The 19,583-nt window shown below is 44.9% G+C and overlaps 1 protein-coding gene across 2 annotated transcripts in view; it reads left to right on the forward strand.

Moving 5' to 3' along the window:
* Positions 1-572: 572 nt before the first annotated feature.
* Positions 573-19,583, forward strand: part of MERTK (MER proto-oncogene, tyrosine kinase) — a 76,234-nt gene continuing 57,223 nt past the window's right edge. Inside the window, exons 1-3 of one of the 2 annotated variants that reach the window (XM_077336271.1) lie at positions 573-901; positions 16,160-16,586; positions 18,725-18,825. In XM_077336271.1, coding sequence (XP_077192386.1) covers positions 823-901; positions 16,160-16,586; positions 18,725-18,825 — 607 coding nt within the window. In that variant the 5' untranslated portion in view covers positions 573-822. The remainder of the gene's footprint in view (positions 902-16,159; positions 16,587-18,724; positions 18,826-19,583) is intronic. The other variant, XM_077336267.1, reaches the window with a different exon arrangement.

Here is a 19,583-nt window from a genome sequence, read left to right on the forward strand (position 1 = left end):
AATGAAGGGAAGATTGACCTGACCCTGATACTATTTATACCAAGTTGTCTACATTAAGAGCCATTTGGGCAAAAATAAGCTGGCACTTAAAGCCTAACAGAATTTTATTCCATCATAATCTTTCGTGGACTAGAGCCCACTTCTTCTGATGCAACACCTGCATTTGACAAAGTGGGCGCTAGTGGGTGAAAATGAACGCTGGAATGAAGTTTTGTCACAGCAGACTGAGTTGGCTACTGCTCTGGAATGATCCTCCTTCTGGCAGAGGTTCTCAAAATCTTGCTTTAAAAATGAATAAAGAGGGCAGAAGGAAGCCCCATTTCAGAATCTCTTAAGAGCCATGGAATTTGCTCTCATGGCTGTCAATTCCGAGCGTCCGATGGAGTAATACCGAGCTGAACCACTCGAAAGACGTGGGTTTAAAAGAGGAGACCTCAACATAAAATCCTGGTTACGTTTGGCGGAGTCAGGGATCGGAGCCCCTTGACTCCCCCTCCCACCCCCCGAATCCAGGCACAGAGAAGCCCCTCCTCTTACTCCGAGTCTCCACACTCTACACTCTTTGCCACCAGGGCTTGGAGGTGGGACCTTCGGCAGCCCCGGCCTCCGTCCCGCCCCTTCTGAAGTTTCCCGAGAACTTTTGTTTTGGGCCAGTCTCCGGGCCGGAGTGAAGGTTCGTGGCGGCGGCTGAGAGCCCCAGGAGTTGGTGACCTGCCTGGCTGGCGAGGCAGGACCGGGAGGAATTACCGCGGTGGGCTGGGCAAGGGGCGATCCCGAGGTGGTCGAGTGCCCAGATCGAAGTGTTGCCAAACTTTTCCCACCATGGGGGAGCTTGTCTGGCTGTCGCTGGTGCTGGCGCTGCTGCTGCCGCTGCTGAATGGATCGGCCTCCTCCGGACAAGGTACAATGCCCTTTTGCTGCCCCCCGAGGGCGAGCGCGGGGGAGCGCTCTTGGGGCACAGATTGTGAGCCTGAGTGCCGGGCGGGAGCGCCACTGTGCCTTGCGAGCTCCTTCAGCCGGAGCAGTGGGAGAAGAGCGGCTCGTCCCTCCTGCGACCACAGAATCCTGGAAGGTGCCGGGGATGGAGGGGGGGGGTGCTTTTCACGAAACGGCTTGGAAGGAGTGGGAGAGACTTCTCCTGCTTCAGCTGAGCTGGGAAGCACGCCGGGAGCTGACCCCAATTTCCACGACCTCTCTGTGCGGCACAGCTCAAATCTGGCGGCGCCTGGAAACTAATCGCGGCAAAGTCCAGAGAGACGGTGTTTCCTACCAGCAGGGGAACAAGGCAGAATTTTAAAATGTCATTACATAGCTTTTTACTAAATGAAGCCTCGCCTCTGCCCTGGCCAGTGCTCAGCAGTTTGGGTGCCATATTCGCTGGAAACCGGCCAGCACTCCGCTTCCCCGGCCAGGGGAGGGCAACAAAGCTGCGTGGCGCCTCTGGTCCTGCCCATCGGCCTTGACGAGTCCTCTCCCCTCAGCCTCTGGATGCTGCTTGGGGGGGGGGGCTTTGGTCTGTGATCTGCGAGTGGTGTAGGTTGAGGAGGAGAAGATGAAGACAAGGAAGATGAAGAAGAAGAAGAATTGTTTTTTATGCCAACCTTGGTGAGATCTGGAGAGCCACCTTGGTGTAGTGGTTAAGAGAGGCCATCTCCAATCTGGAGAACTGAGTTTTATTCCTCACTCCTCCACATGCAGCCAGTTGGGTTACCTTGGGTTCTCTCAGAGCTCTCTCAGTCACATCTACCTCACAAGGTGCCTGTTGTGGGGAGAGGAAAGAAAGGTGATTGTAAGCTACTTTGAGACTCCTTCAAGTAGTGAAAACGGGGAACAAAAAAGCCAGCTCTTCTTCTTTTCACTACATTAGGAGCCTCAAAGCAGCTTCCAGCCTCCTTCCCTTGCCTTCCCTACAATAGGCATCTTGTGAGGTAGGTGGGGCTGAGAGAGCTCTGAGAGAACTGTGACTGATGCAAGGTCACCCATCAGATTTCATAGGGAGGAGTGGGGGAATCAAACCCAGTTCTCCAGATTAAAATCCACTGTTCTTAGTCACTGGACCAAACAGTCTTGGTGGGGTGTTGCGTTTACCTGTAGGAAAACTTTCCAAATCCCTGTTTAGCTACAGAAGTTCCTAAGTGGCCTTCCTGGTGGAAGCCATGGTCCCTTGGATCAGCCTGTCTCACAGGAGTGATTTATTTGACAGAATGTCTTAGGGGTGCAGCATCTGCATGGCATGCAAAAGGTCCTAGGTTTAATTCCTAGCATCACCAATTAAAAGGATGAGGGAATAGGTGATGAGAAAGGCCTATATCTGACACCCTGGACAGCTACGGCTATTGGGAATGGACAGTACTGACCATGATGGACTAGTGCTCTGATTCAGTATAGAGCAGCTTGAAAGTAAAACTATTCCCACATACTCTTATTACAATTCATTGGAAGCATTGTGAGATACATTTTTTAAATTTAGATATTTATACTTCCCTTTTCTCCCCAATGGAGATCCAAGGGAGTTTATAATAAAATACATTCTATCCTCCTCAATTTTTGTCCTCACAACAACCACCCTGTCAATAGACATGGACATGTAACCCATTTTAAGTGTATACATACAAATGAAATATATGCATAAATAAGCCCCTATGTGGTATATATCCCAGGTAGCTAAGATACCAGACCCTACCAGCATCTATGTATAACAGAAATGCATGTTAGCCACCTATCAATACATGGATTTTGAGATTAGAAGCAACTGGAGAGAAAGCAAACTTTATTAAAGGACTAACAGCAACATCATAAGATCGAGGGACAGGTGACAACTATCCCTGGAGGGTTAAAGAAATTTATTCCTTGGGGTTATATGCTGCAATACCCTTTTGTGACTACTAGCCATGGGAACCTTGGCCAAACCTAGAAAAGGTACTTCTTCACTTCTCAGGTGTTTTCTAAATAATATTTTGTGGGGGGTGTTTTGTATTTCTTTCCTAGCATCGCACAAGATTGATAGTTGACTGTGCAGTGTGTGGTCCCTGCAATGTCAAAGAACTGAAGAAGGATCTGGTTTTTAAAGAAAAATTAACTGTATGGAGATTCCCTGAGAGGAGAAGGCAGTGTTTTAAATAAATAAATAAAATAACAGATATAAATAAATCACATAGGTTATCTGTGGTCTGGGCACCTCATATCTGCAAGACCGCCTATCTCCTTAGGCCCCATGCAGGGCACTGTGCTCTGTGTTTATGAATCTGAGGGAGGTCCCCAGACCAAGAGAGGTATGTCTGGCCTTAACCAGGGCCTGGCTCTTTTCAGTCCTGGCCCCAACCTGGTGGAATGAGCTCCCTGGAGAGCTGAGGGCCCTGTCGGAACTCTCTGAGTTCCACAGGGCCTGCAAGATGGAGCTCTTCTACCAGTCTTTGGCTGAGGCTAGGGAGGTGGGAATTTTCACTGCTATGGGAGGATTTCATATAAGGATTTTGTATTGTTTTACAGGATTTTAATATTGGGCCAACTATTGTTACCCGCCCCAAGCCTTGCTTGGGAGAGGTGGGATACAAATTGAAATATAAGTAAATATATAAATAGATTTTCAGGAGAATATTCAGCCAGTGAGTGGTGTCAATGCCACAGAAAAAGATTAACCTGAAAACATCCCACACAGCATCTGCTTGTCACCTAGGCGGATAGATCGGGGGGGGGGTATAAAAACCTGTTTAGATACAAAGAACATTTATTATATCATAGAGGGAAAAACCTAAAAGTTTTTGCTTGGTAGGTTGCAAAATGGTTATCATGTACATGATTTGATACAATGGCAGTGGTGGATCCGGACAAAATCTTTGATCAGTGGAACAGAGCGTTTCTGCCTCCTCCTTCCATTGTAGTTCACTGATCAGTACAAAATGCTTCTCCTGGGGGATAGAGGACCCCGGGGGCCGTATGAGGGAGGTCTGCAGTAGGAAGGGAAAATTGGTGGAAATCCCTCATTTCATCTGGATCCAGTCTGAAGGCTTTACAAACATGCAGCTGCTCATTAATCTGAACATTCTTGCTGAATACAATGGGATAAAGGTCTTGCCCTTATAATCCTGTAGGATTCCAAGGGGCATGTGTTTGGATTTGCAAAGCAATTATTATGAAATGGGGGGGAAGGGGAACTGATCTTTAATGCTTTGTTTTTATAAGATGATAATAGGGAGTCAGCATGATGATACTTGAACAAGTTTTTATTCTGTATGTATGTTGTTATTATGTTCCAGGCTTTTAGAAACTAGGAAATCTGCCTTGGTTGACAAGCACACACTGCAGTCCTACACCAAACAAGCTCCTTTTATATACTCACTTGAAAGAAGCCTCTGATCCCGTTGAATGAGGGAAAGGGTAGTTCAAGGGAAAGTCTTTTGCTACTTCAGGTAAAGGTCAGAATGGGTCACCCTTTAATGGGTAAAAAGAAGTGTAGAATATGAGCCATACATGTGTGAGTACGTCTAAATTCTGTGTGTGTGTGGGGGGGCTGCTGAAACACCTCTTTTACACACACACACACACAGCAAGAGGGGCTAGAAATATTCTCATTTGAAAACAAATGAATTCTGAGATAGCTAATGCTGGGGCCAGGGTCCTCACAGCAACACCTCGGAGATCCCACATTCAGCTCATCCTCCAGCAGTTATGCTGGTTCCCGGTTGAATTCTGGATAAGGCTTAAGGTTTTGGTTTTCACCTTCAAGGCCACACACAGTCTGGGCCCAGTATACCTGAGGGATCACCGCTCTGCCCACACTCCTCAAAGAGCCTTACACTCTACCACCTCCAACTTCCTGGTGATCCCTGGCCCCAGGGAAGCCCAATTGACCTCAACCAGGGCCAGAGCTTTCTCTGTCCTGGCCCCTGGATCAAGTTCCCAGAGGAGATCAGGGCCCTGACAGAACTTGAACAGTTCTGCAGGGCCTGCAAAAGGGAGCTCCTCTGCCAGGCATTTGGTTTAGGTCGACCGGAACCACTGCTTCCCATCGGCTCCCCTGTGTCTCCCTGCTACGACCATTTCTGCAGACTCACCCATCACACTGGGCCATCAGTACGCGTTCACCAGTGCTATCGTTCCATAATTGTTTATTGTTATTATTGTATTATTATAAACTGAGTTATGAGTTATTTGTATTGTTCCTGTTTGATGTAAACCGCCCTGAGCCTTCAGGAAGGGCGGTATATAAATATAAATATAATAAATAATAAATATACCTCCTGAAGTATTTTACTGGTAAAGTCAGACTAGGGTTGTGAGGGGAAGTGCAATTTTAGTCCTTTCCCTTAAGCTGTTTTTTCAGCTTCAAACAATGCCCCAGAGTTTGTATTTACTTAGTGGGGGTGGAGGGCTGGATGCAGAACAAACTGGTTACTTTGCCTGTATCAGGACAATGGTGGAGGAGGATACTGGGTTAAACCCCTCCATGTCATGTCCCAGATCTGAATCCCCCTCCCCTGTGGATACTATTTAACTTAAACAAATTCTTAGGTATTCATTCATGGATTTCCTTATGCTTTTTCTAGTTTGGTCCCAGAACCTTCGTAAAATACGAGATATGTTATATTATACGGACTTAGTGAGGTTAAGCCATGTTAGTCAGGTTGAACTGAAAATACAACTCTCCCTTTGAACACATAAAAAAACAGCAGCCATGCTAAACAGAACAGGTTGGCTTCTCGGAAGGCAGAGAACAGAAGCAGAAAGTTACACTTCAGTGAACGCAATTAGAATCTGCTGACAAACCAATTTTGCCAGCATGCCTAGCAGTTCCCTTTCCTTTGACCCGTTTTGGTTATGTATTAACACTTAGCCTGTTAAAGAGCTCTGGGGAACTTGAAAGTGTGCAATATGTAAGGTGGTCACAATAAAAGGTGTTGTCCCAACCTGGATGGCCCAGGCTGGCTGCATTTCATCTAGACCTTAGAAGATAAGCAAGGTTGGCCCAAGTTGGTATTTGGATGGGGAACCATGAAGGAATTCCAGAGATTTTATGCAGAGCCAGGCAATGACAAACCAACATTTCTTCAGAGAAAATGGCTGCTTTGAGGAGTGAAATCCATGGTATTGTTTATTTATTCATTAGATTTCCAGATCACCCTCTTGGCAACCCGGCTACAATCCATCCCCTCCTCAAACCCCACTCTTCTGAAGCTCTGACCCCAAAACTTCATAAATTTGCCAACCTCAAGTGTGCAGCCCTTCTTTCAATTACTGAGTGTGCCAAGGCATTAAGATCATGTTTTGATTGGATTTTTTATCCCCTCCCTTTTTTTTACAATGCAGTCCCAAACAGTGGGCTTCAAAGAGTGTAACTCTTTAGGACTGTACCACAATTGAAGGAAAATTGTCAGTCAGTGCCACTTGCATGTTAGATTTGGCAAGCCTGTTTACTTTACAGAAGGAGAATCTGTCTCCTTGTACATTTGCTCCAATAAACATAAAGATCAGTTCTTGGCAGAGTATTGTAGTATTAGGCTTTCTAAGAAGCAGGTGGGTCATTTGGTTTACTGAAGTCGAGGGTGTCTCTGACAATCCTTGAAGTCAATATAAAATATTATCAGTAGAATCCTGTTTTAGTATGTAACTCTGGAGTATTTGTACATCATGGCATTGTCAGTTTCCATTTATATATGTATGTGTGTGTGTGTATTTGCAGAAGCTTTGCTTGTTTTACAAGTAGAAGGCAGTTTCCTGAGGCAGATTACACTGTCCCTGCCCTTAATCTGTAAACTGAAGCAGTTTAATATGTATATAGGTTTCATTGTCATTGTTTTTCCTGTGCTACTTTATGATGCCCAGATGCGTTAATATGATTTCTGGCCAATCAAATCATGGGGCTTCTGTATTAATTCGTGTGTAAATCTTTCGCTGTGCCAACTCTTAATTAATTCTTGCAAAACCCGCTTTTGTGTTTATTGCAAGGAGACAGAACTATTTTCATATGTGCACATTCCACATAGTGGCTCAAAAGAATAAGTTATGTCAGGAAAGCCCTATCTCAAACCTCACTTTCACCATGAGCTCACTAGGTGATTTTAAGCAAGACGTGTCCTCTCATCCATGGATCAGCCAGCAATAATATGAAAGTGGGGATACGGAACTACCTTGCTGGGCTGTTGTAAGAGTTACAAGATAAGTTAAATGAAATTATTTGAATGACTGAAAGAGCTTTAAAATGCTACGTATTGTTATGACACTATATTGTAATTTGAACTTTAAAGTTAGATGGTTTAGGAAGCAAACCCTCAACCAGCCTTCAGCAATATAGTCACCACTCAAATTTTGCAAAGTAAAAGGAACACTGGCATGTGGCATTTCAGTTTTGCTTCTGTTATGATACACACTTATGAACACAATATAATCCTGAGCAGAGTTACTCCTTTCTAAGGCCATTCATTTCAGTGGCCTTAGAAGGGTGTGACTTTTTTTTTGGATTTTACTGTATCATAATCTAGGAGAGTGCTTCTACAGAAGGAACACTTCTCAGGAGTACTAGTATAGATCACTGATCTCTGTAGCATATTTTATGTGGTCCCTTATAGCCCTGTCAAATATTAACTGAGGCATGATTTAAAAAAAAAACCTAAGCATAAACTGAAGGAAGGCTCCTTAGGCTAGAGAAATTTCTTTCAGCCTAGTCTTAGAGGGTAGCCTAACTGGTCTTCAGCAGAACATTTAGTTGAGACCACACTGGCACCTTAGAAATGAACAAAGTTTCAGGGGTAAGCTTTTGAGTCAAAACTGCCTTCTGTTCTACTGTGTCTAAGAATTTAATCTGAAAGTTTACACTAGTTTGGTGTAGTGGTCAGGAGTGCAGACTTCTAATCTGGCGAGCCGGGTTTGATCCCACACTCCCCCACATGCAGCCCGCTGGGTGACCTTGGGCTTGCCACAGCACTGATAAAACTGTTCTGACCGAGCAGTGATATCAGGGCTCTCTCAGCCTCACCTACCTCATAGGGTGTCTGTTGTGGGGAGAGGAAAGGGAAGGCGACTGTAAGCCGTTTTGAGACTCCTTCGGGTAGGGAAAAGCAGCATATAAGAACCAACTCTTCTTCCTTTCTTCTCCTCCTCAAAATTGATACTGAACCCAATTCTAACTGTCCTTTCAATCTAAATAGGACGCTGGTCAGTTTTATTAGAAAAGAAATGAAGCAGTGTGCCACGATAGGAGACAGAGGGAGTTTCTCAACATTAGAGTTTATCGCAGTACAGTTGCAATGGTCAGATACCAGTTAGATTTAACTCACAGCTTCAAGGCTAAAGGATAATCCAAAAGCAGAGTGTCTAATACAGGCCAAGGTCAGATGCAAGGAAATCAGTACAAGCTGCAAGATCCCTGACAAACAGTCAAGTTGCTTCCACATAGCTCCCTTACTACTTGCTGTTTTTATACTTCAGGCTAAACACCTGCCAGCCACCTCAGTTCTGCTCCTGCAAACACTCATCTTCATTGCTGATGTGCAGGATGTGTTGTAATGTCAGTCTGGCACTCTGCCTTCGATTTTTCAGCTCCCTCCCATTCTTCCTTCTAATCTACACTGTTCCTGCAGTTCTGGAGGCAGAGGAAGTGAACTGACCAGCAGATGGCCCTCTCTTGCCAACTCATGACTGGGGAACTGAGGGTCCATTGTACTTGTACCTGGCTGCGTATCCGTGTCCACCCCTCAGAGATTGCTTCCTATGGCAACTGTCTCTGTTACTGACCGTAGGTTTGGGTCAGGTCTGCTGGCTGCCTCTTCCTCAGAGGAACTGTCTGTGTCACTAGGCTCAGTTGGAGCTGGCTGGTCCATGATGCAGTGAGCCTCTGTGTATATTCCATATACATTTTACTGTATTGATAACCTAGTGCAGAGTCAGAAAGGACCACTGCCAGAGGTAAATTTGCAAAACTGAGGTAAATTTTCCCTCCAAAATGAAGCTCACTGTCCCAACATAGGGTTTTGTACATCTACCTCATGTCTACCTCACAGGGCTAGCCTAGAGGCCTGGATCAATGCAATAATGCCACTCCTTCAGAGTCCTCTCCCACCCATAAAGTCTTCAGGCCAGCCTGACATGGCGTGGGGTCACTGGGGTCGCTTCAAGCTTGTATTGACCACAGCATATTCCCTAAGCAGCTCTAAACTCTTGCTGCCCACTTGTACCATGGCTAGCTGTAAAGTTACAGCGACCTAGAATCTTAGTAAAAACATAATTTCTTAGCATATCTATAAAATATTTCCCCTATGTTCCATTGTAGATAAAAGGTTGTATATAGCCAACAGCATTTCTTATTATAGAAAGAGATCAGACCTTGGTCTCCAATATGGAACTAAAACCAATTCCCAATAGCTGTATGATCAATTGGAAGATTGCAATCATTTCCTTCATCGCCACTCCATCAGCCTGCTGGCTCCCTTGCAAGCAGTAAGGCAGGGAAACGGTTAACCATTGTGTCTCCTGGCATCTATTTCCTTCTTCAGGCTTGGAGATAAAACCCAAAGCATCATGAATAGAATGGCAAAAAGCAGGAAGCTCTTGGTGGCTCCTTCCCAGGCGATAGACAGCCGATAGCAGTTCTATCCCAGGAGGTGCATCCTTAACTTCATCACAGTCACATTTTCCAGTGTTTGGGGAAATCCCCTCTGGTAACAGTGCAGGGCACAAACCTTCTATATTTCTTTGAAAACAGAGAGCAATAGCATCTCATCTTTTAACCATAATTTGTTAAGTGCAGATATAGGTAATTCAAGTCCTGGGGTGCCAAACCCATTTCATGCAATGGCTTCACAACCAGCCTTCTGTTAGCCATAATGTAGAAAATGAATGCCAGGAAATGAATACAAGGAATCACAGCAGCAGGCGTCATGCTGGGGATCATTGAGTTACAACGTCACAGATTATTTTTGTACTATTCTTTGACTTTTTAAAAACCCCATTCTTCTTTCAAACAGCTTAGTGAAGTGGACAGAGCCTTCTACTCTGTTTTATTCTAACAGCATATTTGGATCAAGTTAGGCTGAAAGATACTGTTGTTATTGTTGTTATGTGCGAAGTCGTGTCCGACCCATCGCGACCCCATGGACAATGATCCTCCAGGCCCTCCTGTCCTCCACCATTCCCCGGAGTCCACCCAAGTTTGCACCTACTGCTTCAGTGACTCCATCCATCCACCTCATTCTCTGTCGTCCCCGTTCAGAAAACCTGGCTGCCTTTAATTGCTTGGTAAGTGGATTGGTAGCGGGTCACACATGGTTGGCTAACCTGAAGACCCAGGGTTGTTTCTCAGAGAATCCCAGTTTTCTGTCTGTTTAACTGAGTTTCCAGTCTCCATGACTGTAGGTTTATCTATGAAATTACAACGTCAGTGTATTGTTAAAGCTGAAAAGGTAGTTTTCTCCAGGTCAGTTCTTTTACATGGTATGGCTTACTTGAGTCATTGGTCCCCTGCATCGGGCAAAGGGAATGAGGATTCTCTTGCATTCCCTTGTTGTTGTTGTTATGTGCAAAGTCGTGTCCGACCCATCACGACTCCATGGACAATGATCCTCCAGGCCTTCCTGTCCTCTACCATTCCCCGGAGTCCATTTAAGTTAGCACCTACTGCTTCAGTGACTCCATCCAGCCACCTCATTCTCTGTCGTCCCCTTCTTCTTTTGCCCTCGATCGCTCCCAGCATTAGGCTCTTCTCCAGGGAGTCCTTCCTTCTCATGAGGTGGCCAAAGTATTTGAGTTTCATCTTCAGGATCTGGCCTTCTAAAGAGCAGTCAGGGCTGATCTCCTCTAGGACTGACCGATTTGTTCGCCTTGCAGTCCAAGGGACTCGCAAGAGTCTTCTCCAGCACCAGAGTTCAAAAGCCTCAATTCTTTGACGCTCGGCCTTCCTTATGGTCCAACTTTCGCAGCCATACATTGCAACTGGGAAGACCATAGCCTTGACTAAACGTACTTTTGTTGGCAGGGTGATGTCTCTGCTTTTTAGGATGCTGTCTAGATTTGCCATAGCTTTCCTCCCCAGGAGCAAGCGTCTTTTAATTTCTTTGCTGCAGTCCCCATCTGCAGTGATTTTGGAGCCCAGGAAAATAAAATCTGTCACTATCTCCATTTCTTCCCCATCTATTTGCCATGAATTGAGAGGGCCGGATGCCATGATCTTTGTTTTCTTGATGTTGAGTTTCAAACCAACTTTTGCACTCTCCTCTTTCACCCGCATCAACAGGCTCTTTAGTTCCTCTTCACTTTCTGCCATTAGAGTGGTATCATCTGCATATCTGAGGTTGTTGATATTTCTCCCTGCAATCTTGATCCCAATTTGTGACTCCTCTAATCTCGCATTTCTCATGATGTGCTCTGCATACAAGTTAAATAGGCAAGGCGACAGTATACAGCCTTGCCGAACTCCTTTCTCAATTTTGAACCAGTTAGTGATTCCATGTTCAGTTCTCACTGTTGCTTCCTGACCTGCATATAAATTTCTCAAGAGACAAATAAGATGCTCTGGTATTCCCATCTCTTTAAGAACTTGCCACAATTTGTTGTGCTCCACACAATCAAAGGCTTTAGCATAGTCAATAAAGCAGAAGTAGACGTTCTTCTGGTACTCCCTAGCTTTCTCCATGATCCAGCGTATGTTGGCAATTTGATCTCTAGTTCCTCTGCCTCTTCGAAATCCTGCCTGTACTTCTGGAAGTTCTCGGTCCACATATTGCTGGAGCCTAGCTTGTAGGATTTTGAGCATAACTTTGCTAGCATGAGAAATTAGTGCGATGGTGCGGTAGTTTGAACATTCTTTGGCATTGCCCTTCTTTGGGATTGGAATGTAAACTGACCTTTTCCAATCCTGTGGCCATTGTTGAGTTTTCCAAATTTGCTGGCATATTGAGTGTAGCACTTTTACTGCATCGTCCTTTAAGATTTTGAATAGTTCAACTGGAATGCTGTCACTACCACTAGCTTTATTGTTGCTCAGACTTCCTAAGGCCCATTTGACTTCACATTCCAGGATGTCTGGCTCCAGGTCAGTAACTACCTCATTGTGGTCATCAGGGATGTTAAGCTCGCTCTTGTATAGTTCTTCTGTATAATTTTGCCACCTTTGTTTAATCTCTTCTGCTTCTGTGAGGTCCCTACCATTTTGGTCCCTTATCATACCCACCTTTGCATGAAACGTTCTCTTCATATCTCCAATTTTCTTGAAAAGATCTCTGGTCCTCCCCATTCTATTGTTTTCTTCTATTTGTTTGTACTGTTCATTTAAGAAGGCATTCTTATCTCTTCTAGCTTTTCTCTGGAATTCTGCATTCAATTGGGTGTATCTTTCTCTTTCTCCCTTGCCTTTCACTTCCCTTCTCTCCTTAGCTATTTGTAAAGCTTCCTCAGACAGCCATTTTGATTTCTTGCATTTCTTTTTCTTTGGGATGGTTTTAGTTGCTACCTCTTGTACAATGTTGCGAACCTCCGTCCATAGTTCTTCAGGCACTCTGTCTATCAGATCTAATTCCTTAAATCTATTTGTCACCTCCACTGTGTATTCGTCAGGGATATGATTTAGTTCATACCTGAGTGGCCTAGTGCTTTTCCCTACTTTCTTCAATTTAAGCCTAAATTTTGCAACAAGAAGCTCATGATCTGAACCACAATCAGCTCCTGGTCTTGTTTTTATTGACTGGATAGAACTTTTCCATCTTTGGCTGCAGAGCACATAGTCAATCTATGAAAGATACTAATGGGCCCCAAATCCCTGACTGACCAAGTATTTGAATTTGGGTCTTCTTGGGAATAACCTAACTCTCTGAACACTATTCTACTCACTTTCACAATAGTAATAATTAACCTATGCTATGGCTACCATTACAGCCACTTTGTGGCAGCCCTATAATCTTTCTAAAAGCACATGCAGATCTATGGTTGCCAATTCTGATTAGGAAATTCATAAAGATGTCTGAGGAATGCTGGGTTTCTAAAAGCTGGGTTTCGAGCGGACAGTGGGGCTATGATGTCACAGAATCTGGCCTCCAAATTTGCTGTTTCCTGCCAGGAAACTAATCTGTGTAGCCTGAAGAAGAGTTGTAGCACTGGGAGAACTCCAGGCCCCACCTTGAAGTTGGTAACAGTACAGCTTAGGGACTCCAGCTTTAACAACAAGGTTCTGGTAATGTACTAGGCATTGGTAGAGTATCAGTATACAAAGAGCTGCTGAGCATCAGATGCTTAAAAGAATAAAATGATTTTATTAAGAAGAGAACTTTGTGTAGAAAGAGGAGAAGAGAGAGATGCCTAACTGTCTAACTGCTCTGTTCCACATTCATTCTGTTTGTTCAGGAGGAGTGTTTGTTCCAAGGAGTTGGAAGTCTCTCATTGATGATTTACACACTGGGAACTTCACTGCCCCAGCTCCTGTGCTGGAACCCAAATTGTGGGTGGATGAGGTGCGCTGGGCCAAATGCTGTCCCGTGTGGGTGCAGGAAGAGGTGGCACAACCTGCCACGACTAAAACTCCAGCCCACAGTCCAGCATGAAACCTCCAGTGCGTAAACGTCATTGAGCTAATCAGGACATTGGAGGAGATTATCTGAAAAACATCAGGAAGTTCCTATCCATCTATTCCAACACTAGGAACCCAATCATCGGTGGTGAAGAGATGGACATTTCAGGGTCCCAGAGTAATATCTGGAATGGAGAGACCTGGTCACTGGGAATGTAGAAGCTGGTTTTCCCAGTTCCAGAATAATTTTACAAAAATACAGGGGAGTTCTCTGGAGTAAATGGATGACAGGGTTCAATCACATACTCTGTTTATCTCAAAGTGGATAATCTTCCATATAAATTAACACGAGAACAGCAAATGCTTCAGGTTAAGCATTTCTACACATTACAACAGGATTTATGACCTGCAGTCATTAGATTATCTCTGGTTTGGTTTCTCAATTTCTCAACTATTATTTAACATTTGTCACAGTGTTTGTTACTATTGGAAGACTTTGCCTGAACCTGTCTAATCTTTATATCTTCAACTTAAACACAGGGAGGATGTAACCCTTAGTCAGATCTGTGTACGTTAAGTAATTCCATATAGGCAGAGACTAGGCAAAGAACACGACAGCAAGTATAGCTTCCAAGAATCTTACCATTGTACAAATGAAAGCAAGTGTCTGTTCTATTCTATTTCATATTTTACTCTGCCTTCAGTTTCTCATTTACAGCCACCCCATAACTAAGATTAAAAATTTGATTAAGAGTTCATGATTCCCCCAAGAGATCCCAAACCATGGGATTTGAGCCTAGGTCTCCCATGTTCTAGCTCAGCCTTTTTCATGGAGGAGCCCCTGAAATAATTTTTCAGACTTCTAGGAACCCGGAAGTGATGTCTGCTGGCCACACCTACCTGCCATGCCTCCCCCTCAGGAAGTGCCATGTCACCAGAAGTGACATCACCACCTACATTAACAGACATGCACAAGTAGGACTGAGGGACGAGAGACAGCAGGTGGTTTCAGAGGGGAGTATATGTGCAGGCTCTGCCTTCTCTCAAGCACAGAAACTACAAGAGAACTCACTCTTGGGAGGGCAAGCAATGGAAGCAGCCAGTTCCTTCAGTTGTGGCTGAGTCCATTAAGACAGGAGGCGAAAGGCCTTCTAGAGTTTCTACAGACCCTGAGGGATCCCTGGAGCCCTGGTTGGGAATCCCTGTTCTAGCCTAACACCCTACATACTGCATACAATAGCTTTTCTAGCATTTAAGGTTATGAAGATGGTGCATAAATACTGTTTGGTGACCCCCTCTAAAGGTAGAGAAGGGCTGCCTGTCCTGTAGATAAGCTATGCAAGATATGCAAATCAAACATATTTAGGGGATTATGTGGCTTCCTGTTTTGTTGACACCCCTTTCCTGCCTGTGCCTGGAGAGACTTGTTTATATGGAGAGCTGTTTATGGTATGGTTATACATGTGACATAAACGGGATTATGTTTAGAGTGCATATATTTTATACAGATTGCGGAATCCATCTCTTCTGTGCACTGAATTTAGGTATCATGGCCCCACACTATACATTTGTGGCTCTGCTAGATAACAGACTTGTTAAAATGGGCCATGTGAATGGGCCCAGAATGTTCAGATGTTTTCACAGCTACACAGTATGGAGATGTAACTTAAATCCCTTTCCCAGCAGCACGCTCCTTGCCTCCCCTTTCTGCTTTCATGCTGTAGCTGCAGTAGGAACCATTACTGTTGTGCATCGCTGGCTCTGCTCCTAGATGACAGAGCAAGGCTATATAAGGTGAAGGTGGATTGTTTTCACAGCAGTGAGAGCAGCAACAAAAAGTGGTCTTCAGGGTGCTTAGATGGAAGGAATGAGCATGAGTCAGAAGGGAGACGTATTATTCCTCCTTCCCATCCAATCTAGGGGAGTAAATTGGATCAGACAAATGCACATGTTCACCCTGCAGTGCTCTTACCAAGTCGGGCCCCAAGCAGAGGTGTGCAAGCTCATTCCTAGAAACCCAAGAAATTGGGTTCCACTCCTGGTAGTGAAGTGTGCTATCAAGTTGCTCACAACAGAGTCATGGTGACCACATGAAGTGCTACCTTATGGGGATTGGAAGGAAAGCGATGAGCAGAGGTGGTTTGCCATTGCCTTCCTCTGCAGTTTTCCTTGGTGGTCTCTCATCCAAGTAGTGACCTTGCTCAGTGCTCCAGTCCTGACAAGATTGGGCTCGTCCAGGCTATTAGGGTTGCTCAAGAAATGTGCATAGGAGAGTCAACAAAATCAGTGTAAATGAACAATTACATACCAAAAAAGAGGCTTGCATCAGTAGTAATACTGGAAGTGGCTATTCTTCTTGTAGGAATCTCCTTCCTTCCTTCCTTCCTTCCTTCCTTCCTTCCTTCCTTCCTTCCTTCCTTCCTTCATTCATTCATTCATTCATTCATTCATTCTTAGATTTATACCCTGCCCTTCCCCAGGGGGCTCAGGTTGGCTTGCAACAATGTTTAAAATACATGGGAATAAAATATTAATCTCTGATTTAACATTCTAAAATTTGATTTTAATTTTTTTTACTATTATCAACAGATATGAAATGAGAAACTAACCATGTGTAACAATGTAAAGAAAAGCATTTGTTGAAAGCACACTGTGTGTCTTAATCTGCAGGTCTCGTTGAAAGGAAACAAGAACGGAAGAAATCTGACTTTTCATCATCCACAAAATCAAGTCTGCCCTCGAAGGCCACACACCGCACGTACCGTTCCTTAAACAATAAGTCCGCCGTCTCTGCATCAACACATCCTGTGGAATCCAGTACTACGAGGACAAATAAGGCCTCTTCTGGTGAAGCTTATACAGCTCGCTTTCTTCAGTCAATTAAATTTAATCCGACAGTAGGGACTATCGTAATTGCTGAACACAAGGAAATCAAATTTAATTGCTCCATCAACGTCCCTAAATCACTAATCAACCAAGACTCTGCATTTATTTCCTTGTGGAAAAATGGGAAGGAGCTGCTTGATGCAGACCGGCTAGGAAGCCAGTATTATCAGTTTGAGGACAATGAAGTGACCACAATGGTATCTACTTTCAGGTAAACAACCTACAACCTTTTAAAGTTTATACTTAATTTTGAAAAATATCCTTGTTGCCGCAGCAGTCTGAAGGAAACACCATCACCCCCCCCCCCCCGTCAAGGTAGTTGCCATCACCTTCTATAGCGGGCAGCACTAATGCAGATGGAGCACATTGGTGGCAGAGTTTAGATCACAGATATGCAAAGCACTGAGCACCAGGCTGCTTAAAAAAATAGTAGAATCATAGAATCATAGAGTTGGAAAGGACCTCAAGGGTAATCTAGTCCAACTCCATGCACTATGCAGGGCACTCACAACTACCTGTTTATCCACAGTGACCCCAACTGGTGTAGTGGTTAGGAATGTGGAATTCTAATCTGGCAAGCCGCGTTTGATTCTGCAATCCCCCAAATGCAGCCAGCTGGTAACCTTGGGCGTGCCACAGCACTGATAAAGCTATTCTGACCAGGCAGTGATATCAGGGCTCTCTTGGCCTCACCCACCTCACAGGGTGTCTGTTGTGGGGAGAGGAAAGGGAAGGCGAATGTAAGCTGCTTTGAGACTCCTTCAGGAAGAAAAAAGTGGCATATAAGAACAAACTCCTTCTTCTTCTTCTTCTTCTTCTTCTTCTTCTTCTTCTTCTTCTTCTTCTTCTTCTTCTTCTTCTTCTTCTTCATGTCCAAGTGATCCCCCCCATCAAAAATCTCCAGAATTCAGACTGGCCTAGAGAGAATTCCTCTACTATGTATGTATGTATGTATGTATGTATGTATGTATGTATGTATGTATGTATGTATGTATGTATGTATGTATGTATGTATGTATGTATGTATGTATATGTGGGTGTGTATCTGTAACATATATAAAACATGACAGGGGCTGTGGAATGAGTTTTTGGACTCATTGACTCCCTGATTGGCTGTCCGTTGAACAAACGGCAAATAAGTTAGGCTGTCCGTTGAACAAACGGCAATATCTACCCCTGGCTGCCTCCTCCTCCAACTGCGTGCACAGGGAAGACAACCCATCAGCTCTGCTGGCCTTCTTCCAGACAGTAGGCCTGCTGGAGAGCGAGGGATCAGAAGCTAGGAGAGATGTGGCTCAGCTGTAGTCTTCGGGCTGCCCATTGGCAGGGGGCAGGAAGGCTCCAAAGGTCAGAGGCCCTGCAAATGCTGCATACTGCCACAATCTGAGCAGCCCCAACATGCAGCTTTTGCAGGGTTTTGGCGAGCTGTGATCCAGCTAGCTGACCGGGGAGGGAGGAATGGAGGGAGAGCCTGGCCTCTAAGGTCACATGTGGCCCAAGATTTGCCTGCCCCTGACCTAGAAAGCTTACCTTGACCTCCACTGCCTGTCTGGGTTCGGGGGGGAGGGGGAGAAGTTCTCCAAAATGGTATGTGCTGCTCAGACCATGCCCACAACAACCTCCAGAACCCTCTTGCCAGCCTACCCTTTCCTGGGGCGACTGCAGGAGGACTTGGTAACACTGCATGTTTGGGCTGCCACGCACCTGGGCCAGCAAGCTGCCTCCCTGCCTCCTGCACACCCGTCTCCTTGTCTATACGTTCACCTCCCCCTGGCCAGCGGCATTGGGGCTGCCGCCGCCTCCCAACCTGATGTCATTAGGGCTGCCGGGGGAGTTGCCAGGCTCCCCGATCCCACACGGGGCTTCCACACCACCTCCCCATCACCTCAGGAGCTGGACTGGCACCACACCAAGGACTCTGCCGTCTCCCAGCCTGGTACGGTCAGGGCAGGTTCCCCAGTTCTAGCATCTGCTGCATTCCTGGGTACACCAGACTTTGCTGCTAATATGTGTATGTGTGATTTAACTCCCACCCATTCAGGAAACCCTTCCAGGCCATAAAGAAACCCCAGGATTTCATGCAACCCTGGTTGAGAAAGCCTGAGTTAGATAAATATAGAAGTGCTTCCAAGCCCTTAAGAATCCTGATCGAAACTAGATAATTCCCAGGTTATTTTTAATTAGATATTCAGCAGTTCCCACCATTGCCTCCATAACATCTTTATCTTAGATCAGTTTGAAATTACCACAGCTTTTTAAAGTTTTGTGCTGGAAAATGTGTCTTCTTGGCTAAGTCATGAAGTAAATGTTGAAGTCTTTCTAAGCTTTTCTTACCTCTCCCCCCCGCAGTATAATCAATGTCCAGCGCAGTGACAAAGGATCTTACCGCTGCAGACTGACGTTCAACAGTAATGAAATAGAGTCGGACCCTATCTTGGTCATATTGGAAGGTAAGCCTAGATCTGAAAGGACTGAAGCAGGGAGGCAAATTTATTACTTTCTATTATGCCTCCATTAAAGGAGAAGGACATTTTTTCCCCTCCATGTTTTTTGCAGCCCTCCAGGGCAATGGGTGTGACTCTTCCGGGAGCATTGTGGATGATAGACTGAATTAGGCAGGGAAACAGTTTTGGAAACTATGTATAGAAAAAACAAGCAGTCCAGGTATAGATAATGTGCAGGTGGCCATGTCTTCATGATAGCTATCACAGACGACAGAAGCAGTGGGTGTTTGTGGTGTGCGGGGACTGGAGCAGGAAAGCCTGTAAACTCAGTTGTGATGTAGAAGTCAGACCTGCATTTTTCTTTTTGCTTCTCTGATCTGTCATTATCCATCAGTAGACTAGATGAAAGAAAAAGTAGAGAATATACACTAGAGTGACAATATTTATTTATTGATTTATATTAGGTTTTATTAACCATTGCTCCCGGGTCTATCGGTTCGTGGCAGTTTACATTCAGTTATAAAAACCCAACAAAATACAATAAAAATACAATATAATACTAGCAGCGAGCAATAAAATACTTGGGATTTCACTTGTAGCACCTTCTTAAGAAGTTGGCCACCACAGAGACAGTGAGTTCAGAAGGATCCTGGCTACAGAGGGTTCTGTGTTGCACTACGAGAAAATGAGGACAGGGAAAAGAAGGTGGGCAAAGTTCACCTGTGAGTTAGGCTGCTTTCATGCAGGGAGCAGGACGCAGCCCC

The sequence above is a fragment of the Paroedura picta genome, chromosome 1 (genome assembly GCF_049243985.1).
Source record: "Paroedura picta isolate Pp20150507F chromosome 1, Ppicta_v3.0, whole genome shotgun sequence".
In the NCBI taxonomy this organism is placed as follows: domain Eukaryota; kingdom Metazoa; phylum Chordata; class Lepidosauria; order Squamata; family Gekkonidae; genus Paroedura; species Paroedura picta.